The sequence below is a fragment of the Rhamphochromis longiceps genome, linkage group LG4, assembly GCF_057381845.1.
Source record: "Rhamphochromis longiceps isolate RC_006_pf linkage group LG4, R_longiceps_female_GT1.1, whole genome shotgun sequence".
NCBI classification, from domain to species: Eukaryota; Metazoa; Chordata; class Actinopteri; order Cichliformes; family Cichlidae; genus Rhamphochromis; species Rhamphochromis longiceps.
Window position 1 is genome coordinate 33,757,974 of NC_140560.1, and position 23,836 is coordinate 33,781,809.

The 23,836-nt window shown below is 40.4% G+C and overlaps 2 protein-coding genes across 2 annotated transcripts; one reads left to right on the forward strand and one right to left on the reverse strand.

Annotated features, from left to right (window-relative positions):
* Positions 1–520: 520 nt before the first annotated feature.
* Positions 521–8,576, reverse strand: akt1s1 (AKT1 substrate 1 (proline-rich)). Its single transcript, XM_085404646.1, has 6 exons — positions 8,438–8,576; positions 6,107–6,848; positions 5,747–6,014; positions 4,424–4,507; positions 4,163–4,338; positions 521–2,025 (listed from the first exon to the last, which is right to left on the reverse strand). The coding sequence occupies exons 2-6, from the start codon at positions 6,497–6,499 to the stop codon at positions 1,888–1,890; spliced, it is 1,059 nt and encodes a 352-aa protein (XP_085260772.1). The 5' UTR covers positions 6,500–6,848; positions 8,438–8,576; the 3' UTR covers positions 521–1,887.
* Positions 8,577–12,250: 3,674 nt separating this feature from the next.
* Positions 12,251–23,547, forward strand: tbc1d17 (TBC1 domain family, member 17). The gene is made up of 17 exons (XM_085404649.1): positions 12,251–12,348; positions 13,993–14,088; positions 14,179–14,256; positions 14,351–14,462; positions 14,537–14,720; positions 14,876–14,987; positions 17,522–17,692; positions 17,783–17,908; positions 18,737–18,840; positions 19,269–19,363; positions 19,450–19,566; positions 20,575–20,675; positions 21,302–21,401; positions 22,050–22,147; positions 22,308–22,424; positions 22,509–22,595; positions 22,793–23,547. Exons 1-17 carry the CDS (start codon positions 12,322–12,324, stop codon positions 22,952–22,954), a joined length of 1,887 nt encoding a protein of 628 aa, XP_085260775.1. The 5' UTR covers positions 12,251–12,321; the 3' UTR covers positions 22,955–23,547.
* The last annotated feature ends 289 nt before the right edge of the window (positions 23,548–23,836 follow it).

Sequence of the window (23,836 nt, forward strand, 5' to 3'; positions counted from 1 at the left end):
CTACCTCTCTTTCACCCTCTCTCACACAGTCTTCTCATTCATTCAATCTTTTCAACAACATATCAGGAGCAAAAAAAAAAGAAGAAAAAACCCATCTCCTACAAATCAGTTTTGATTTACAATCATTCTATCAGTCAGTCATTCATTGGCAAAAGTAAAAGTAAAAATAGGCAAGTTACGACGAGGTGCTGGTGTCCTCTGCTCTCTGCTCACATTATCTAAAGCCACAAGCTTCATATCAAAGCAACCACTGGTTTCTACCCCTTAGAAGGAATAGACTGGTTTCTATTGGGGGCAACAGCAGGCCTCTTGGTCATCTTACCAGGTAAATGATGGGAGTATACAGAAGGAAAAAAAAAACAAATGTGGCAACTTTAGCATGTTGAGCTAAATGACGGCGAGGCCCTGCAGTTAAATCTGACCTCGTCAATGATTAATGACCAACAGATGCAAACGTTTTCTGTATTTAAACCCACAGATCTGTGCGGATCTTATAGGATTTTTTTCATGGGAATGTTGGATTTATGTTTTCTCCGTAAAAGTTGAGACTCTCTCTGCTATTTTTAAACTTTAAAAGGACCAATTTGCCTATTTACCTTCTTTGAAACACGAATGCCTTTGCAGGTGTGAACTGAGAACCAGAGGTTAAATAGCACAGGGGCTGGCTCGCTCTTAAAAGTCACTGATTAACATGCATCTAATTTGTTTACAGCAACGATTTAAAGACAGTTTTGTGTGCATAGTAAAGTTACTAAGCACCACTACCTATTGCAAATCATTTAGACCCATGTTAGTTTCCTCCTGTAATTCTGGGGTGGAGGTAGGAACCATTTTTAGCACCATATGCTGGCGAATTTGTGTAAAGAACTACAGAACCTCTTATAAAATTTACACCATATGTAAGGGTACAGTTTCACAGTACAACTTCAAACAGTTTCACTGTAATGCTGACAGTGAAAAGAAACACCCCTGAACACTCCTAAGCTGAAATTATGGCCAATGTATCCATTTTTCCTTGTTTGTTGACATTTGTAAAGCTAGAAATGCTGCACAGTCGGGTGCTGCTGTGAAGGGCTGGATAAACTAGTTACAGGCCTAGATCCCTCTGTTGGTAAAGACGCAGGTTATAACATGTTAATTTTTAGCTTTGGTGGGGCTGATAGGTTGAACTGAGTCCATCTAGTTTGCGGTTTGCTTTCAGCTTTTCTGGTGTGCAAAGCTTTGCCAAACTGAGACGAGCTAAGCTAACAGTCTCCGGATTATGCCTCATCATTTAACAGACTTGAGAGTGGCATCGATCAAAAAAAAAACAAAAACTATTAACTACCACATATTGCCTCATCTTCATAATAAAGCTAATACAACTCAAAGTTGGAACTTAAGCACAAAGAAGCAGCATCTATGATGAAGCGGGTACAGGCAGCTCTTCCCCAAAGTCTCATCACTTCACAGGTAACCTGACCAAAAGGCAAACGTCCAAAAAACACCAGGTACATGTTTACACACCCTGTTTTAGTGACTTTTAGTTCAGTGCAGTGGGTCACTACACAAACATCTCGAGGTCCAATTGTAATGTAGTGTCGTGGAAGCTAGTATTGACGAAGTGGGAGGGGCAGGGGTAGTGTTGAAACGTTAGTGTTCATAACCACATTTCTTTAGGAAAGTTACTCCACAAAGCATGTGCCATTAATTTTGGTTAGTGAGAAATAAATGGAGGTATTAGCTTTTACACTGTGTCACATACTGTACGTCACATTTGCCAGAAAATCCAGGGTTCCTCCTCTCACTCCTCTCCACATTTCCTCCTATCCCTTTACCACTCTCCCTCTTTGTACTTGCCTCACTCCCTTTCCTTCCCTCCCTACACCCTCTCCTTCCCCCCTTCACTCAGTGCTTGAGAGAGAAGTCCCCTGTGTTGAGACGGGGTCGAGGCAGGGCCCCAAACATTTCCGTCCCATCAGTGGCTCCAGGGGCCAGCAGAGCCTTCATACTGGCAGCGATGTGCTCCAGGTCAGCACAGCCCGACTAAGAGACAAACACAGGGAAAACGAGGGGTTAACAAGGGATATGGACTGAAACTGACCAGTATCAAATATTGCCTTTTCATGTTCATTTCCTGTACATTTCTGGTGTTCGACATTCCCAGCTCGACCGTAAACACTCTTTCTGTCAGTTGTGTTCGACAGTGCCGTCATGGCCATTAATGGGTGCAAATGAATAGCGTCTTTGTTTTAGTCTTCAGACAGCATGAAATATGTCAGGATGGACTGACACCAACGGGCATGAACACTAAAAACAAAAGCCTGCTTAATTATCAAAATGTCATGACCCATTTCTTTTCAGGAGGTCCGTTTATCTATGCCCATCAAGCTGTTGGATCAGAGCATCTGAATTCTGTTTGCACATTTTTTTCCAGAATTTATTTTCAGGACTAAAAAAAAAAAAAAAATCCTTCAACTGTCTGTTCTTAAACAGATAATAACATTTGTGTTTAAACTACCAACCAGGCATTATGTCTGCATTCATTCTGAATCAGAAAACCTCATAATGACATTCTAACATTTAATACCATTGAAATTTGTTAGTTACAGATAGTACCACCAGATAAACCTCAGCTCAGCACTGAGTTTAACTCATGGTAAGTTATCCAACCAAAAAAAAAAGAAAAAAAAAGTGAAATCTGACATGAAACGAGATCAAACCATCAAAAAATAATGTGTTTATTATTGTTTAAACCTTTTTAAAAGCATCACATGACTGCACTAACTATTCACGGCTGTTAAAACATTTCAGTGCTACTTGAATGTACCACATCTACATATTCCTAATTATATCTCCCACTATCCCCAACATTTAAAGAAGTAGTTAGAACCAGTCTGAACAGTATCAACCTACATAAGCACAACAAGACTGCAGCTGTAACTGTGCTGCTATATATTCAGGATATTCAAGATGAATTAATGAAATACGTTGAAATGACTCTTTAAAAACTGCAACGCTTGCACTTTTGGTGCAGCTCACATGCAAAGAATACATATCACAAACAACTATAAACTGAGCAGCCACCATCTCCCAAACAGATAGCTCTGGTGTTTCAGCTCAAGCAAAGCAGGCATCAATCATCTGCACAGTTGAGAGTTTCTCATATCTGACCTCTAATTTGTTCCCCCTCCTTTCATTTATGGCAATGAACAGGGGTTGTAAAACACGACACTCTCTGTGCAGCTCCTATCCACCATTTTTCGATGCATTATGCATTTACTTATGCAAACTATTATTTGTTTATGCATGACAGTGTGTGGAAAGAGGCATGCCTGAGTTTGGCCCAGCAGAAACTCCACTTTTTCCTGGACTTGCTCTCCCAGTTGCCGTTCTGTACTACATAACTTAGATTATCTAGTAAGTTAAAGGTATCAGCCTCCATTGTATGATCCATCACACTAACTTTACATTACATGAGTGCAGGCCATAGAGCTACAGTAGCAGACACCATCTGGCAAATTAAATTGTGGGGTGGCCTAGCATGTTATCTGTGATCGACACAGACGCACTACAAATAAATTCATGAGAGCTGCTGAACGTTGTTGTGATGCGATTTGATAACATTAGCACACAGATTAGTTTGATAAGAGCAGATGTGAGGTCACTGACGGGCAATCAAAAGGAAACGCATCATTAGATTTAATAAAATTGAATTCTCTTTGGAGTCGAATGTTATTGGACTGTTATTCAGGATTATGTAAGTATATTAGTGGGTCTACTGCATATTTATTAAACTGTATAATGCTGAAATGCTTAAAAAAAACAAAACATTCAAAATGGTTGAAAATGAAACACTGCAAAAGGCACCACTAATTCAACCTACAATCCAAAGTTTCTGCTGGTTTATACTCTAAACTATCACTTTGCATTTTATGTAATGTTTTGGTCCCAGTAAGGATTCTAACAATTTTTCCAGTTACCCGACTGCTCAGTAGTCAGTGCTGCTGGCCCCTTTTGACCTGAGTCTGTATGTAACCAACCATGGTGATCAACACTTAGGAGAAGTTAAGAGTTAAAACTAGTTAGTCTGAGCTGTAAACGACTGACTGGCTGCCCACCGATCTCCATGTGTGACACAGAAGGTCAGATCATTTGGCCTCAGTGTCTGAGATGCGCTCACCCGTTCTCCACTGTTGCTGTCTCCCTGAGCAGCTCTGCCTCCTCTGCAGCCCCACACAGGCACAGATACAGGCAGGGAGCGGGCCAACGCCATGGGATGGGACTGACGGGATGAATACGCACCCTGACCCACAGCCATACCGCGCGATGGCGGAGGGGCATCCTCACTCAAGGAGCCTGAAACAAATTTAAAAATAAAGAAATTCAGCTCATGCACATATGTGTATGTGTACATATGATGCTCGGCATATTGAACGCTCACCATCCGTGCTCTCTTCCTCTCCATCAGATTCAAAGAACGGCTCACAGTCCCGAGAAACAGAGTCCTCATCCATAGAGAACACACCTGAAGCAGAAGGCATACTTTGAATTGGAATAAACACAACATATGCATTACAAATTGATTTCTCAAAATGTTTTTGCACCCATTTCAACAACATCAAAATGTTTTAAAACTCTTTGTTTTAACATTTCTGTTTCAGAAAGTGAAAACGGAACGAATGAAGCGTTTTAATGATCAAAACACTGAAACAACCTGAATAATGAGCAACCTCCTCATTATCTAAAGTGTGTGTGGCTGGAAAATATGGCCAGCTCATAAAACTAGCAATTAAATAGTCCGAGGATGGAGAGTAATGGTGCCAGAGAGCCTGCAAGACTAAATGAGCAAATCACTACCAAGTCCCATGAAGATATTTTGGGTTTTCCCAGGGATTTTCCTTTTTTGGATGACAATTAGAGACTGATTGTAAAAATTAAAAAATGAATAATAATTATTATTATTATTTGACAAATGTCAAAGATCTCTCACACTGAAAGATTATCATGCATTATATCTGAGCATGGTTATGAAACTTTGATAAATACTGGAAAGGATGCACTGAGTTTACCAAAACACAGGATATCAACAAAAACACCTCACACCAACTGAGCACGGTGGTGGAGGAATGATGAATGATGCTTGTTTTGCACCATCATTTGCGGGACATGGGCACCGTGCAATCATTGAATCAAGCATGAACTCCTCTGTCTACCCAAGTATTCTACAGTCAAATGTGGGTCCATCTGTCCAGCAGCTAAAAATAGCTGAAACTGGATCGTGCAACAGGACAGTGATCTTAAGCACAACAGAAAATCTCCAACAGAATAGCTTGGAAAAACAAAAACAAAAAAGAACCAAGATTTCACAATGGCTCAGTCCAGCCCTCAACCTCACTGAAATGCTGTGGCGGGACCTTAAGAGAGCTGTGCATAAATGAATGGCCACAAACACCATCTTTAGGCCTACAAAACAGACTAGGTAAAGGCAACGTGTTGAATTTTTATTAAAATAATTCAGCAAACATAAAGTCAAACTACAACTGAATAAGTGTGGATGCTGACGTGGTTTTCATGTGTCCTTTTGTGAAACCGAGTGTAGTTTAATAGAACTTATATGTGGGCATATGTATTATAATAATTAAGGTTTTTTTTCTTAAATTAAAAAAAAAAAACAGAATACTTCAAGTCATCACGTTTCCAGTGATAACACAGTAAGAATCTGTATGGATCAGGGACAGCAACAGATTACAGTGTCGTTCCTCACCTGCACTTTCATTCCCATAGGGTCTCCTCTCATCCATGTCCTCTTCCTCTTCTTCATCCTCACCCTCTTCTTCTAAATCCTCAATCCCAGACCTCTGTCGACCTCGCTCGGCCTCCAACGCGCTCTTCTCACGTTCCCTCTCTCCGGTACCGTTCTGCCCGCCGCCCTGCCCGGGCACAGCTCCTGAGCTGTAGATCGACGGGTAGTTTTGGGAGTACAGTCTTCCACTAGGACTGACTCCTCCCACTACAACGTCACTTGTTAAGCTCTGCACCAACAACAGAGAATCAAACACATTACAGATGTGAACTTTCTGAATCAATACCGCAGTTTGCTATCTAAAGCAAACAGTTCACTCACCCCCCTGTTTCCAGGGTCAGAGGTCAAGTCAACCACTAGCTTGGTTCCTCCCTCTCCTCCAGCTTGGCGTGTGTGCTTTTGGGCTGTTAGCATGGTTGTGGAGTGCAGCACACCGATGTCATCCATGTAGCGACGTGCCGACTCAGCCAGAAATCCCTGACCCCATACATTATAAGAGAAATCGCACTCCCTGGAAAAGGCACTGCCGCTCTCCCGCTTCCTCCCCACTTCTCCTTCTCCAGTCACCGACCGGAACTTCTTACAGGCTGTGAGTATGGCCAGGTCGCAGCCAGACTTTTGGCAATACACTTCTGCTGCAGAAAGTAGTGCCAGCCAGCTCTCTTTGTGGTTGTCTGGGATTTCGAGCTCGGATGACTGCGTGATGGAGGCCATAATGGTGCTAAATGCTGTTTACAGATTTCTTTGATGAGCTGATTTGATGAGACAACTGAGTAATACTAAGAAGTGATGAAGAGCTTTGAGGACTTGGGGGCACCAAACTTAACAAAATACTGGCTTTGGTAGCTGTGGCGTGTCTGACTTTGCTCAAATGGCTGAAAACTTACAGTTACTCACTTGCTGGTGTATGGATAGTTTTTGCACTGATGAAGATGAAGGGGAAGGGTAGGACCTATTAGGCAGAGAGGCACTGGGTGACTTTGAGATATGACATACAAGGTGGTGTCCTTACACACTGGAGAGCCAGGGGAGAGAAGAGGTGTTGTCAAGTTGCTGGTGATACCTAAAAAAATAGAAATAAATAGAGTTAGGTTAAATCACTGCTGTTTTTTTTTTTCCATGTGAACAATAAAGACAAAAAGGTTGGAAGAACTTAAAAAAATGCAGACTCAATTTGTGAATTTGTGACTTCTCAAAGAACATTACAAAAAGACTTAAAAGTTCTTCAAGCACAATCCAAGACTGAGATCATAGTGGAATTGCCTCTAATTACATTGAACATCTGATGTTTAAAGACAATTAAAGGATTCCAATTATACTTTAACCCCTTTAACAGCCACCATCAAATAACGCAGGGGTTGAAAGAGTTGCATATTAGGCAACAGCCACCTAACACAGGACCCTGGAAAGATTACCTAAAATTCAGCTTCCACTGGATTGTAAGAAAATACATAAATCATACAGAGTACCAGTGCTTGTTCCTGTTACTGCATGTCACAGACATTAAAAACAGACTGATTTTGCAGGGGTTAGATGGGAACATTTCTCACGATTCACTAATTTTATATGGGTTTAGCTCCATAGTGTAGTGATTAACACATTCACTTGGCAAGCAAACGGTCAGTGGTTTCACTCTAGCCCGAAATACAAATCCCTTTGAGATATCAGCAGGAAAGGAAAACTCTTCCATATCAAAATAAGTGGTGATGCCATTTACAAGTACCTGTAAACTCCATAAAAAGGGAAAGATGACAACCTAACCCTACCCCAACTCACTAGGTGGATGTGAAGAGGTTAACTAGGGTTTAGTCAACCTAGAAAACACTCCCAAGTCAATCACAGAAAGTTGATTCTGGACGTAGTTTTTTCAGACTGAAAAACTTGTGGGGGGGGGGAGGGAGTCTGGTGTACACAAGTCAACATGTGAGTCTCACAAGGAATGTAGCAAGAAAAAAAAAAAAAGTGTTGATCTATGGATGTACCCCTACTGGCACCCAAAGATGGTCCTCAGACATTACAGCAGCTGAAATAACATACCTTAGCTTCCCTTTATGCTTACACGCAGTTGTAACAATTGCATTCAAATAAACTGTTGTATATTTATTCTTCGTGTGATCGACCCCAAACCTTCAACCTGCGTAGTTTATTTTATTAAGTTAAATATAATAAAATACCACCCTAATGCCTTCCACACTGTTGCATGCAAACACGCTCTCTGACCCACATTTGGTTTTATGGGACCTGGTCTAATTTAGGTGTGTGCAGGTTAACGTGTAAACCTACATGAATTAGTCTGACTGTCGCAGCCCCCACCAGTTCTGTGGGCTGCATGACACCTACCGATGCTAACTACTATAGCTACTGCACCGCTTTCAAACCACTCTGCTCGCTCCTGCTTCCATTTGCTGCCACATCTGCACTGATCTATGTCTCATTTCTGAACTGCACGCTGTGGGCATTATTGCACGGTTGCCACCACTGCTGCTGTTGTTGTTGCTGCTGTTGTTGTTGTTGTCGCTGATCTTGTTGTTTAATCAGTGTTGTGTGCAACCTCCTCATGATGGAAGCACACTTCACCTCCATTTTCGGGCTTTAGTAGGAGTCAAGATTTGGAAAGATAAATTACAAAAACGAGGTGAGACCTTCACCTACCTTGTCAGTTTCTTTCTTCCACGCTGCCAGATGTTTATCGACCTTAAAGTTGTTTGAATCTTTCGTACTGTGCCTTCTACCACGGTTTCTCTCCCCTTGCTAGGCTCGACACCAGCGAGAGCAAGCTAGCAAGGATTAATAAGGCCTTTTCCGGTCAGGAATTTCGCAATAAAAGTCTGTTTCGTCAACATAACACGGCGTGCATTTTTTTTTTAAATTAAGTAAAATACAATTATTTAAAGTAAAATAATCTTGAACTCAAAGCTGTTGGTAAAAAATATTACTTTCGGAGAAAAAGTATTTTTTAAACTCTTACTTTACAGGAGAAAAATCAGTATACAGTTACCCATTGTTTTTTAAGGGGTTTTTAATCAATAAATTTAATACCTGCATTTTTTTAATCTCTCAGTGTGCATTTAAAGTGAATTTAGATTAAGTTTCAACATAACTTATCAAATAAGCGTCCTAGTGTTTCAAAGGCCAGATTTGCTTTAAATGATTTTTGTGTAAACTTGGATAACTTGTTTATTTACTTCCTAATAACTTCCAAAACTTGAAATTAATTAATTATAGGTAGTTACATACATTACTTGAGTTTATTGCCAGAGAGTCGCGTGGACATGTGTGGTCCTCAAAAGGAAATGTAAATCAGTTAATAAAATGTTAAAACATAATAATAATAATAATAATCCACTGGTCCTACTAAAGATTAAGTTGGGGTACTATTAAAATGACCTCACCCAGACTACATGATCACACTCCCATATCACTACACTCAACTTTTCTAGAAAGCTACAAAGCCATCGTAGTCCACTGGCCTAAGTGTGCGCACTAGCCGCCGGAAGTCCTAAAGAATACAGAAGAACTGAGGTCAATTAAAAATCCTAAACACAAACAGAACAAAGCAAGCCCTATACTGAAAGTACAACTCAATGAATGACAGAAATTCAACACCACGGAGCCCAGGTATTTGGGTATATGACTCCTGAGGAAATACTTTAAAACGAGTCTCTCTGGAGGAAAACCGATCCCCAGTTATTACTCAATCCGCTACAGTAACTCATTCAGGGAACAGTAGATCTACTGCACACATACAGATTAGAGTACTGTGTTGAATCAGCTTCCTTCTCTGAGCAAGACAAAGCGGCCTATTACACCTGGTCCTGTGCTACCTTAGCATCTCCCACAAACACAGTTCTTACAACTGCTGAATCTCCTAAGCACCAAAGGAATCCCTACACTACATATGCACTACATATTTACTAACTAAATGACAAAAAGATAAGCACTTGGGTTTAAGTTAGGTTTAGGTTAATAGCAATAAATTATTTATTTAATTTAAAAAAAATGATAAACCATTTTATAATGCCGGGGTTTGTGTTATATATAGCATTTTACATTCACTTAATACGGCAAATGTCAAGGTGATGCTAATGTATTTAAGTGAATCAGTAAAGCCAGCTTGGATTCTGACCCGGTTTTTTATTTTATTTGTTTATTGAAATTGAGACGTATATGTAAGAAAGCCGTCCTAGAAACAAGTCTTTCCACTTCATCTAAATTAGTTTAAATTTTAATTGGAGAAAAGAAAGAAAGAAAAATACATGTATAGAAACACAAATCAAATCCCTGGGTAAAAAAAAAAAGTTTTAATTTTTTTAAAATATGCTTTGCCACATTTCTTTTACCACTATCTCTGCTCTTTGAACTCAGGACTCTCTCTCTCTGGCTCTTATCCGTTTTTTTAACTCTGCCTAACTTGACGCCTCTCTGACGTCACCTGTTTACTGCCTTCCATTCGAGAGCACGTTTCACACGTGACAGACGTTTGGGGCCGGGCTCGTGCTCGCTCTGTTCTCGTGCACATGGAGCTGTCCCCCCTAGCCTCATCAAAGCCCACCTGCCCTACCAGCTACTCGGAAGTTATGGGCCTGCGTTGTTTCTGCAGTAAAAGCTGGATAGCTCCAGCAGCTGCCGTCCCTCCCTTTAAAGTGTCGTTAATGACGCAGCCCTCGGTGAACCAGCAGCCTGAGTGATTTTGGAGTTGTGTGTTTTCTGCCACCTGGCGGTCACAATGAGAGCTTGCAACAGCACACTTGGGTGCCGAATAAACATCTATCCAATGATCAGTATGAGCCGCTCGTATTGCTGTGATTATTACACTGCTATTTGGAAACACCTGAGAGTAGTGTAATTATGTTAGCTGTAGTCTAGCAGTTATATTGAGAAAAAGTGCAACATCACTGTCTGAAATTGCACAATAGTAAAAAAAAAAAAAAATGTGGGTCAGCAGCTCTAAATGTGGCATTTCTTCCTTTCTTTCTTGCGAGGCCAGAAGAAACTAATTGTCAGCACAGCCCTGATATCATCATCACGTTCAGTAGCTATAGATCAGCATGAATTTGGAGTCATGTTTCTCTCAGCTGGCGCTCGGCAGGGAGATGTGGTCCTTTTGTAGCTAGATGCTCTTTTGCACTCTCCTCAGGATCTTCCTTGAGCTTTATAAATCTGTGTTTATATATTTCCCTAATAGACATTAACGTTGACATTTATCCTTTTAATAAGTTGCAATCAAATAAATATTGATCATAGCAGCTCTTGGTCACAGTAAAATTTTTCTAAACACATAAAACGGTTGTAAATCGATGAATTATTTAAACCCCAATCAGCCACACTATTTTAGCAGCATAGGGCTATCATACAAAAACTCTATTATTTCTCTGTGATGGATATCTTCTGTTCTAATGTAATTATCTTGCTGGTGTAGAGGGGATGTAGGGATGCCTGAAACTGCGACTGCATCTGAAAGGTACCATCTGTTCATCCCCACCAAGATCAGTGCCAGAAATATTGTTTTTGAAATATCCCTGAAAGCAGCGAGTTTGTCTAAGGCCTGCCGATCTGCTCTGGTTATTCAGCTGCAATTTGACAGCCGAGTAACCCATTATGTTCAGAATATCTAAATTTAGATATTTTCATCTTTCCAGTAACTGTAGAGTTTTAGTATTAGTATTAGTGTGTAGTATTGTATTGATCATTCTGGTCATGTCAAGGCAAGATGATCAGATCCCACAAAGTTTGAGGCAAAGAGTGTTATATTTTGATGTAACTGTGAACAATATTTTATTTAAATGAAACTTTCCAAAAGCATAAAGGGAAGTTTAGGAATATTTTTATGGTCTTATGTGATATTCTTGAGCCACATTCACATTAAAATGCTGTGCATGCCCACATTTTTCTGTCTTTGAAACCAGTACATTTTGTAACATCCTTTCTTCTTCTTCCTTTAAGTGAGCTGAGTCATTGGTTTGTTTAAAAAAGAAAGTGCTGAAACCTAATTTTGAGTAGTCTAGAGTAGCTTTCATGTAATAATTTCCTCATTATTATAGCTAAAGTTTACATCAAGTACTTAACACATGTACTGTGTGTTGGGATGTGCACAGTCTTTTGATGTAGGTGTTCATCCTAACTGTGAGGCACTTTGTAACTGTGTTTGTTGTTGTCGTTGTTGTTGTTTTAGACTACAACTAAAGTTATTCTTTTTTCTTTTTCTAATCCATTGCTGTTTAGAGTCAGCGTTGTTTTCTGCCCTCTAGTGGTTGTCATGTGCATTACATAAAAATTTACATTAAGGTATTCAGACATAATAGGTCACTGCCTGTAGCTGACAATCAAATCAAATCAAATAATACCATAAACTCTTACATAAATATTGGCCTCTGTAATAATATTAAAGCGTTTAAAATATAATTTAAAAACAAAGCAGTACAAATTACGTTCTGATTGGGTGTTTTCTGACATGACGTTGCCATGGGCGGGGTTTTGCATTAGCAGGAAGCTTGACGTCACGTTTGTTTTGGGAGAACGACGGAGACGACAGGAAAATGGAGCAAAGCGCTGAGGATTATAAGGTACTCCTGAATTAAATGTTTAACACGTTTTCACTGGCTGTTTCTGTGAATGTTCGTAACTGTGCTGTTGAATATTGGGCAGAACTTCTGATAGCTGACTAATGGTAGCATCTAAAGCTAGCTGTGGATCTCCAGTACCGTTCGTTAAGCTCGAGCTGGGCTACGTGGTGCTTTAGCTCGATATAAGCTGGATATATTTTTTTGTATAGTTGTGTGTATAACCACACAGACATGAAAGCTTAAAGTGTGTTCAGAAAGTCGCGAACTTAATTCAACTTTTCCTGCTTGGCTGTCTCGCTTTCACCCACTGACCTGAGCAGAGCAGTGACTTTATAGTCATGTGATGTGAATGTGTCATTTACCAGTTCTTTGCTATGATTTACCTGCCGGGTCAGCTGTTTGACTGGTCACGTGGTGCACGGGCTCGTTAATCACATTTGGGCACTGGGTGGGCTACGTTTGCATTTATTTATTTTTTATTAGTATCATTTAGTTTTTAATTTTAGTTTGCTGTCCAGTTTTCCAAAAAGTTTTAGCCGTCGTCAATCATTTTTCAAATGAGGTTTAAAAATAACAGGAAAATACGTTAATCTTCTAAATAAGGTCTCGACGACCTCGTTTGCCATAACTATATGCTATTAAGGCGTTTGAGCTATTTCCTAGGAAATACCGAGCTGTCATTTAGCTTCCTGAGTTGAACCCACCATGGTTTTTGTGGGTTAATGCTTGTGGTGTTGACTGACAAAGACTGAAACTAAATGAGCTAATTTTATAGGTTGAGTGTTATCATGTAAGTATTTCAGTTAGTTCTCATGATTTCTAAAGTTTACGTTATTTTTACAATGATCACGTTTTGTTTTTCTCACTTGACCTCAGATAACCACGAGTTAGTTTGTATCAGCTGTGTTTGACGTTAATTCTTGTTTCCATCTGCCATGTGATGAGTTTATTCCACGTGGATGTTTGTTTTTTTAACTGCAAGACAGTAAACTTTCTTTGTTTACAACCAACCTGCTGTCAGTGTGGTACCACCAATTAGCCCGAAGTCAGGAACACAGACCTGTTTGGCGACCACTGGTTCCTAAGGCAAAGTGGCTGCTGGAGGATTTTGGGTTGCCAGGAGGTCACTGACCAGTTTGTGTGTGTGTGACTGGGGCTGAAAAGACACGTTGGGCTATGGGAGGACGCCAGAGTACCTGGAGAGAACCCAATCAGGTGTATTGAGAACATGCAAATTCCACAATGATTGGGCAAAAACAGGGCTGGGCTAGCCTGAAATGCTGCTTAGATGTCACACAGAGTGCCTAGCCTTTGTGAAGAGGTGTGGACAACCTCTTTACCTTGAGAACACCAGTAGCGATAGGAATTCTGACTATGCACAGGTCATTAAATCCTTGCTCTTTGTATATGGTTCAAGTTCAACTTCTGAGAGAAACAAGTGGTGTTCAACCACACAAGGTATCAGTTATACTGTAGTTATTGATGACTGATTAAAATAATCTTTAGGCTAATTCTTATTATCTGCCTGTTTGAGTGACTGAAATTTGACACCAATAAAAAAAAAAAAAAACACCTTTAACTGCAAATACATTTTACACTTAATTTCTGCTACTTCATATTTATGTGGGGCTTTTTTCTCCTCAGCTGATATTTGAGAAGGAGGGGGTATACCTCCACACAAATGCCAAGAGGAGTAACCAGGACACTAGTATCCCAGGGTTCATCCGCATTGTGGAGCGGGTAAGAAAGTCTGTGTGAGCTAAGACTGTTTAGGTCAAAGGTATGATCAGGAAAGCACGGGGGTAACCTATCATGTCTTTATTTTTTCAGGCTGGGCTGCCAGCTCTAGAGTGGAGTCCACTGGAGGATGACGGTCGCAACGCTCCTGCTGTACTCTACAGCAAAAAGGTTGGGAACCATCTATTTGCTACATGCTGAAAAATAAAAAGTATTTGTTATTAGCTCGACTAGGATTCTCATCCAATAATCTCCACCTGATCAGGATGGTGATGGAGGGGAAGAGGATACAAACTTTGACCCGGGCTATGAGCCAGACTGGGCAGTTATAAGCACCGTGAAGAAAGAACGAGAACACGTCCCAGTCAAAAGTTCAGGTGCAGTCTGCTTTTCTGGTGATCCTAGCAAAGGCTCGTGCTCAGAAAACTAAAAACTCCTCTTTTTTCCACAGGTCAGTGGGCGTTCTCGCTGCCTCTCTCAGAGCTGTACTCTCTTCGGAGGTCTCGGTTCTCCTTGGGTCGAAACTTTCTCGTGCTGACTAGTAGAGGTGGCCACCCACTGCCTCCTTTGCACTTCCACAGAGGAGGAACCCGGGAACTGCTGAGGGCACTTCAGCGCTACATTATTCTGGACCCGTAAGCATCACTGCAATCATTTTAGCAGCAGATTTCTAATTACAGTGGAATGCCAGCATTGTTTACATGCTGGAGAAACCCAGATTAGTACCTCAGTTTCAGATGCCCTTTGCTTCTTTGTCAGCGTGTCATGTGGTTTCTGTTCTTGTTATCAGGTCACCACTTGACGGGCGGCTCTTCCTTGCCTACCCCCAGGACTCAGGCACGCTCTCTCAGTCCTTTGATAGGCTGCAGTTTCTTGATGATGGAGGCAATGATCTTGTCTCAGTAAGTAGAGTTTTTTGTTGTTATTTTTTTAGAGGATAGTGTATGTTGGATTTCTAATGAGTAATTTTCTTAAGTAATCTCGCACTTAGTAATTCATAGATTTTAAAATGATTAACTTGTCCATTAACACCAGTGACCCAGTGATGAGGTCATCTTCCACCGAAGCAGCATCAGAACTTGAAAACAAAAGCTAATGTGGAAGTGCCAAAATCTCAATTTCCTCTAAAAGCAGCTTGAGCTATATAGATCCCCGATGTTAACACCTCCAACTGCAGAGTAGTAATAAACATGTTTATAGCATTTTTGCAGTTCAGAGTTTTTGGCCTCCAGAGCCAGTCTCCCCTCGGATGACTACTAAATTCCGAAACCAATTTCTGATGTTTTTATGTTTAAAGTAGGTTGCATTATTTGGGCATGGTCACATTGACAGTTGGATGCCATCACAGGCAGATTTGTCCAGTAGCTGTTTACCAGCCTTCACCTCAATTACCTGCACTAACTGTACTAATAGATCACACAAAACAGAAATTATTAGCAGGTTTCTATATCTGTGCACTGCTCTCATACAGATTATGCATATAGAAAGCAAGATTACTGATACACTGGATAAAAAGAAATATGCAGTTGGTATTTTTGTTGATCTCAAAAAGGCCTTCGACACAATCAATCACTCAATTTTATTGGATAAATTGCAAAGATATGGTATTCGAGGGAAAGCTGGTAACTGGTTAAAAAGTTACCTAACGGGTTGGGAACAATATGTTAACATAGGGCATTACCATTCAGAGAAACTTGGTATTACATGTGGTGTTCCCCAAGGGTCAGTGTTGGGACCAAAACTTTTCAATGTATACATAAATGATATTTTTGATGTTTCTCAAGTACTTAAACTCATACTGTTCGCAGATGACACCAACATATTTTTCAGTAGCGATGATTATACTGATCTTGTAATGACCGTAAACAGGGAGCTAAAATTAATAAAAAAAATGGATGGACATAAATAAATTATCATTAAATATAAATAAAACTAAAGCAATGTTTTTTGGTAATTTAAAATATAATATAGAATTACCAATTATCATTGAAGGTGTACCAATTGATAATGTGAGTGAAAACAAATTTTTGGGAGTCGTAATTGATAATAAAATTTCATGGAAACCCCACGTCAGACACATAAAAACCTAAATTTCCAGAAGCCTCGCAGTTTTGAACAAAGTGAAACAATTCCTTGATAAAGATGCACTTCGTACTCTGTACTGTACCCTGGTTCTTCCATATCTTACATATTGTGTGGAAGTGTGGGGAAATACATATAAAAATACAACTAATCCATTAATCACAGTACAGAAACGAGCACTGCGTATTATTCACAAGGCTGGTTATCTAGATCATACTCACAAACTCTCTCTTCAGGCAAAGTTACTTAAATTCCAGGATCTGGTTAATTACAATACATCCATAATTTTGTATAAAGCTTTTACTGAACTTTTACCGGCAAATTTACAAACTAGATTTGAAATTCGAGAAAAGGTTTATAATGTGAGAGGCTTTGGAGAATTCAAATTACCCAGAACTCAAACAACCCGTAAAGGTTTTTGTGTGTCTGTATGTGGTGTGAAAATCTGGAACAGTCTGAGTTTACAACTTAAACAATGCAAAAATATTCATAGATTTAAATTCCTCTACAAACAGTTGGTCTGGTCACAGTATACTCAATGATGCTTTTAGTGTGCTCTGTAATGTCTGTCCTCTTACCATTGCTGGTATGGATTCCAAAAAAAAAAAAAAAAAAGTGTGAGTATGTATGTACATATATGTACATGTGTGTGTAGATATATATGTATGTATATGTATGTGTGTTTGTTACTTGTAGTTATTACTGCCTGTTACCTGTGGTAATGGAATTTATAATTTATATATTCTGTATTCAGTTATGAAGGCTCTAATTGTTGTTTGCGAGCTGCCGTTTAGATGCTTGTATGTGCCCGGGGCTGTTGATGGGTCTGTATGCAATGATGGGCGTAGCTGCGGGAAGTTTATTGTTTTGTTTTGTTTTTGTTGATGAGTGAGTATAGGGGTGGGATTTAATAAGTTTTCTTCGTCCCACTCCTTTTTCAGGCAATTTTTGTTTTTTGTTTTGTGCATTTTATGTTCAATATAGGTATTTGTTGTGCCTGAAAATGAACAAATAAATGAAATGAATGAAGATGGGATCGGCCAAAAACGAAACCATCAGAGCTTCAAACAGGTTCCACCAAGTCAAGTCAAGTCAAGTGGCATTTCATTTCAATCATATGCAGTGGTACAGTACACAGTGAAACGAGACAATGGTCCTCCAAGACCTTGGTGCTACATATAACATATAACAGACAATCAACACAGGACTACATGTGGTGGCAGCGACACAGTGGTTTCATCTGTCTTTTTTAATCATAGCCTTTGGTACCAGCTAACATTAGTGAAGGAAACATCATACTTAAAACGACAGGCCTTCATTTGCATAAACATTCTTTTTTTTTCACCTATAACAGAGATTTATCCATGACCCGTATGCCACTACATTTGGTGGATTCTCCAAAGTCACAAATTTCTTCAGGGCAGCACTTCGGCCTCCAGAGTCCCCCATCCACACACGTACTCCTCAGGATCCCAGTTTGCCTCCACAGCCTGATGAAGAGCCCGGATTCGAACTCATCACCTGCGTAAGAGAAAGATACAAAAAGATAATTTGAGCGCGGATAGATGGAATAAAAAATAAGTTATTAATGTTTGATTTTATTTCTTTCATCAAGGGTGTGGAACTTGGTCCCAAACCAGATGTAACAAGGGGACAGCCTCTGGATAAGTGGGAGGAGTTTTTGGACTCTGAGGGGCGAGTGACTTGCAAAGAAAAAATCAAAGAACTTGTGTTCAGAGGGGTAGGACAGTAAATAGAGTTAGGCTACGTTCACACTGCAGGTCTTAATGCTCAATTCCAATTTTTTGATCAAATCCGATTTTTTTTGTCTGCTTGTTCACACTACAAATAAAATGCGACAGCAAACGCGCTCTAGTGTGAACCCTCAAAGCGGCCCGCATGCGCAAAAGAAGACGTCACACACAACGCGCTCTGTTTAGACCAAGAGCAAACATTATTGTATGACTGATGGCCCTTAATATAAAGACTTCGGACTTTACGTTTCCCAATTTTTGCTTTAAGTTATTTTGTTATTTACATAATAATGTAAATAACCTAATAATGATCCTTATTGCTGTTTAAGAGAGGAGCGGTGCTTCAAAGGATAGTTGCAGATTTCTGTCAGAATCTGCAGATTATACAGTACAAATAAAATGTTCACGTTTCTCCAACGTTGTCTTCCCAACAGTTTCACTGGATGGCCAGGAAGCGTTCGCGATGTCTTATCGGGCGCTTCTCCGGAGCTGATGATTGGCGTCTGTCTTGCGTCAGTGACGTAAAAGATGGATTTCATGCGACTTGACCGTTCAAACAGCAGTCGCTTTCTAAAACATCGGATATGTATCGGATTCAGTACCACATACGAAAGTGACCCAGATCGGATTTGAAAATATCGGATTTGTGCCGTTCACACTGTCATAGCATGATCGGATATGGGTCGCATAGGGTCAAAAAAGTCGGATTTGATGCACTTTCGCCTGCAGTGTGAACGTAGCCTTAGAGACAAACATGTGTTTCTCATGTTTAACCAGGTGTGTATTCTTTGATGGGGTTTTTGTGTATCTTGCAGGGCATCACACACTCACTGAGGAAGGAGATATGGAAATTCCTGCTGGGGTTTTATCCGTGGAACAGCACTGCCAAGGAAAGAGAGGACATTCTTCGGGTCAAAACGTTAGTAGAATTTTTTTTTTCCTGTCATATCTTTATGATAATTTATTGAAGCTTTGGGAAACACTCTCATTGCCTTGCTTGGTAAATGGTAAATGGACTGGTTCTTATATAGCGCTTTTCTACTCCACCTGAGCGCTCAAAACACTTTATACAACTTGCCCTGTTCACACACATTTCCTACAAAAGTGCTTTCATAGATAATATTCAAACACACATACACACACTCCGTTGGGTACATCAGAGAGTAACTTTGGGTTAGTAGCCAGGGTTCGAACCACCAACCTTCCAATTAGTAGATGACCTGCTCTCCCTCCCTCCTGAGCTAGCTGCAGACACTTTTTTTCTTTTTTAAGGCTTAGCAGCGAGCCAGTGTATTTCCTAAAATCTTGAACTATTCACTTGCTTTAACAACCCTTCTGCGTGTGCAGGGATGAGTACTTCAGGATGAAGGTGCAGTGGAAGTCTGTCAGTGAAGAGCAGGAGATGAGAAACTCCCTCCTCAGAGGATACAGAAGCCTGATAGGTCAGTGCGTCTAATAACAGAAGATCTGTTCAGCGTTTAGTCAGCTGCCCGTCAGAAGTTAAACTGTCTTTGTTCTGTTGTGACAGAGAGAGACGTCAACAGGACAGACAGACACAACACTTTCTTCTCTGGGAATGACAATCCGGGACTGACCCTGCTTCACGACGTGCTGATGACTTACTGCATGTACAACTTTGATCTGGGTGTGTATTTATGAACCGCTGGTAAACAGATGTGCACTTCATAAATTGATCACCGGTACATGTGACTGCCAAAAAGACCACCTTTGGTAGTTTCCTGGTCTGGATCTTTCAGGTGTAATGCCACAATCTTCCCAGAAGTGGACGACCCAACAAATTCGCCCCAAGGTCACACCGTGCAAGGCGCATAGAAATAGCAGAAAACCCATGAGCTAAGTTCATGACAAGTATGGCTTGTTTGTATAAGTTGCCAGGAGAAAGCCCGTTCTCTCTAAAAAGAACATGGCACAGGTTTAGAAAGAGCAAACTACAAGACTTCAGGAACAATGAAACCAAAGTAGACGTGTTGGGCCATGAAGAACAGTGCCACGGCTTTGCAGTCACTGACTAGACCATGAACTCTTCTGTATACAAAAGTATTCCACAGTCAAATGTAAGGCTGTAGAAGAGCTAAAGCTTGGCCCAAATTGGGTCATCTAACAGGACATCCTCTCCCAAGCACAACAGCAAATCTACAACAGAATGTTTTAAGAGAGTAATCCCTTCAAAGCCCAATTAACTGAAGCAATGCTGTAAAGAAGAGTGGACCAAAACTCCTCCAGATACTGATGAAGTCATATAGAAACCCATCACGTCAACCTATTGCTGCTAAAATTGGTTCTCTAAGTACACCACGTGATTCAGTAGCTTACTTTCACATGACTTCATATTGTTTGTATATGAAAATAAAAGTTGAACAAGCATTACGGTGCCAGTACAAGTGGCGTCTGATGACCAGAAAGATTTGTAACAACAGGAGGAAACGTATTCTACGACTTCCTGTTACTTAACTGACTAATTTTCTCTACTTCATTGTGTTCAGCAAACAACAAAATAAACAGTGAAACAACAGAGATGTCCATGATGTTTTAAGACCAATCAACAAAGGGTTTGGCAGCGATTAAAAGCGGTTTGAGTAAAGTATGTATGTAAATATGTTTGTAACACAGGTCTCCTTTTTCATCGGTGCAGGTTATGTGCAGGGGATGAGTGATCTTCTTTCTCCTATCCTGTTCGTCACCCAGAATGAGGTGGAGTCATTCTGGTGTCTGACAGGATTCATGGAGCTGGTGGTTAGTAAAAATATCTGTTCTCTTTTTTGTTACCGTCTGTCACAACCCGTGATCTTCTGTTGAGACACACAAGAGCTTTTAAAGCTGTTACTCTATATTTGAGTCGATTTCTGCTCCGAATGGAGAATAATTAACTCGGCAGCAGCACAAACATAACCTTTGAAAGTTTAAATGCACTTGGGCCAGTGAAGTGATTTTTGTGCAGTGACTTAAGACCTCATCAACATTTGATTTGAATGAATATAAAAAACGCCCACACTTAAAACTGCTTTGGATGTCTCTCAGTGTGCTCTTCGGCTAACTCGCCGCTGTCTCCAGTTGTGAAGCAACCACAAAAACACTCACTGGATTTTGGTTTGTAGCCTGAGGCTGTTTGCCAACAATCACAAGCATTACACCTTATTAAATGTTAAATAAATGCACATTCTCTCTCTTAAAAAAAATGTCATCTGGTTCTATGTTGTGCTGAAATGTGATATTAATCATTGAGATCTGGGGAAGCAGTGAAAGAAAAACAATAATGAAATTAGCGGAGTGTCAAAGCAGAAACATCCAAAAGATTGATGTATTTGTAAGAAGCCGTAGACTCCAGCTGAAGAACAGGTCTTTGTTTTTCTTTCCTGCAGCACCAGAACTTTGAAGAGTCTCAGGAGGCCATGAAGCAGCAGCTTCTTCAGCTCAGTATCCTGCTGAAGGCGCTGGACCCAGAGCTCTGTGACTTCCTGGGTAAGTGAGCTCCTATTTAGCCAGGCACATTAACAGTAGAAGTGAGAGTGTAAAATGAAACGTGCAAAGTAAAGCTGGGCAAGATAAAGAAGTTTTAAAGCTACCTCCTTCATTGTTGTGTTGATTTGCACCTCAGCACTAATTTCAGTTCCTATCTAACTTGTATACATGTGCTTCTGTCTAAAAGGAGCAACTTGTCAATTTGCATGGCATTTGGGGAAGAAGATAAAGTCACAGGGAGGGAAAATCTGGCAGCTAGGGCAGGTAGTGACCAAAGATTGTCATGTCACCACAGTTCCACTCATCCCAACTGATTGTTCTTACTCAGATGTTATAGTAGAACTCGGTTTGGAGAGGTTGTTCCTGGCGGATGAATTTACGGTTTGAGGTTGGGTCAGTTTGACACCGAAGGCAAAGTCGAACCTTAAATAGAGCAGCAATGCAGAAAGACGACCAGAGGTGCACAAAAGGAAGACATTACCGTGTTTTCTGTTGAATCTGACCTCTCACATATAAGTTTAGATATGCTGAAGGTGACATACATGCCACGCATATGTATGAAACTGAGAAAACTCTGGATGTGCAATAATAATTTCTTTTTTGTAAAGAGATAAAATTCCAGTTCTCCCTTCCTTGCATGTCCTTCAGACTCTCAGGACAGCGGCTCGCTTTGCTTCTGTTTCCGCTGGCTGCTCATCTGGTTCAAGAGAGAGTTTTCCTTTGAGGATATCCTCACACTGTGGGAGGTGAGTGCTTGACTGTACCAATTTAACATATTTGTGTCTTGAATTGATTTTTGTTATGAAACCGAATCCCACATTATTATTATTTTTTACAGTCTACAGTACGGATTGTTTGGGCTGCATCTTGACATCGCATTTTATGGCATCGTGTTTTCTTCCTCAGGTCCTCTGGACTCGTCTTCCATGTGAAAACTTTCACCTGCTGATCGCCTGTTCGATCCTCGAGTCCCAGCGAGAAGAACTGATAGGCTCGAACCATGACTTCAACACTATTCTGAAGGTGTGTGTCTGGATTAAAGATGAGTTTGTTTGTTTTTCTGTAATCATACAGATTTTCATCTTCTATAATGTTTTTCATCTGCAGCACATTAACGAGTTGACAATGAAGTTGGACCTGCAGAGCGTTCTGCGTGGAGCCGAGGCCATCTACCTACAGCTGTTTCTGTGCAAGGTAAGACACAGGGCCACTTCATACCTCATGATTCGACATACAGCCAGTAAAATATCTGTTGGTCCAAATCTGAGATTATTATTTTTTTATTAGTATTATCAGAATATAATAGGAAAACAATTTATCTTGTGCTATATTATGTTAACTGATAAATTAATAACTTGCTTCCCCTTTTTCCTCTTCCCTTTCCACCCCAGGAGCTTCCTGTTATGGTTAAGCAGGTCCTGGGCCTCTACGTCCCACCCAGCTCAGAGGAAGAGAGCCCAGACTCACAGGCCAGCGAGACACAGCGCCTCCTCAGCCAATCACAGGAAGGAGCTGCAGCTTCTAATTCAGCGTGTGGCCCCAGCTGCTCTTAAATCTGATTATCAGCTGGTGGACTGACACTCACTAAGAGATGTGTGAAAGACATTTATATATGAAATATGTACTAAATATTATCCCATGGTATGGAGTGAAGACTGTTGTTACTGATGGTCAGAGGCAGGGGGCACTGTGGAGGCTCTTTTCTCTCACTGTGTGTTCATGAAAGTTACAATCCAATGTGTTTAAACACTATAGCCGTACTTGCAGTGCTGTTTTTGTGTGTATGCTGTCCTCCTGTTTCCTTGTCACTTGTTTACATTTCCTGTTTTCATGACACTTTTGCTTCTGCTTTTACTTATTATTTAACTATATTAATTCGTTTATCCCTTGCTTACGTTTCAGTTTATTTTGTGTTTTCTTATGGTCCTCTCACCACTCCTCCTGTAAAGGGAAATAGACGAAGCATAAACTCACTGGCAGTATTTTGCTAGTACTGTAAGATGCCATTCCAGCCCTATGCAAAGGTTGTGCATGCCTTATAGGTTCCACATGCCACTTTGGTAATATTAAGCCTTGTAACTATATGTATGATGTTCTAGCATTTTCATCTCGTTATTACCAAATAAATGGTTGAATCATAACAAAACAGGGTATTTAAACTCTACTTTATCCATTTGTAAAAACTTAAGCAGAAGAAGTTCAAGATAACTGAACTTGATCCCCCTGTGGATAAGAATCAGGTGAGGAAGGAACAGACGATAACATCCTCCCCAAGACTTGAAAAGGATTCATTTATCAAATGGTGGAGGTGAGCGTCAGTGTGCAGGTCTGAGTTTACCTGCAGATCCACAGCAACAATAATACACGAGCCGACCGTGGGTCAGGGGGTTGGAAGCTCATCTTGTAAACCGTAAGGTTGCCGGTTCGATCCCCAG

Bases quoted from the DNA above. Each gene is read 5' to 3' on its own strand.
- tbc1d17 (XM_085404649.1), top strand. From the start codon at position 12,322: ATGGAGCAAAGCGCTGAGGATTATAAG. The intron at 17,693-17,782 runs GTAAGAGAAAGA...TCTTTCATCAAG, and splicing joins GATTCGAACTCATCACCTGC to GGTGTGGAACTTGGTCCCAA. The intron at 22,148-22,307 runs GTGAGTGCTTGA...TTTCTTCCTCAG, and splicing joins ATATCCTCACACTGTGGGAG to GTCCTCTGGACTCGTCTTCC.
- akt1s1 (XM_085404646.1), bottom strand. From the start codon at position 6,499: ATGGCCTCCATCACGCAGTCATCCGAGCTCGAAATCCCAGACAACCAC. The intron at 6,015-6,106 runs GTGAGTGAACTG...TTGTTGGTGCAG, and splicing joins CTGACCCTGGAAACAGGGGG to AGCTTAACAAGTGACGTTGT. The intron at 4,508-5,746 runs GTGAGGAACGAC...CTTCTGCTTCAG, and splicing joins CTATGGGAATGAAAGTGCAG to GTGTGTTCTCTATGGATGAG.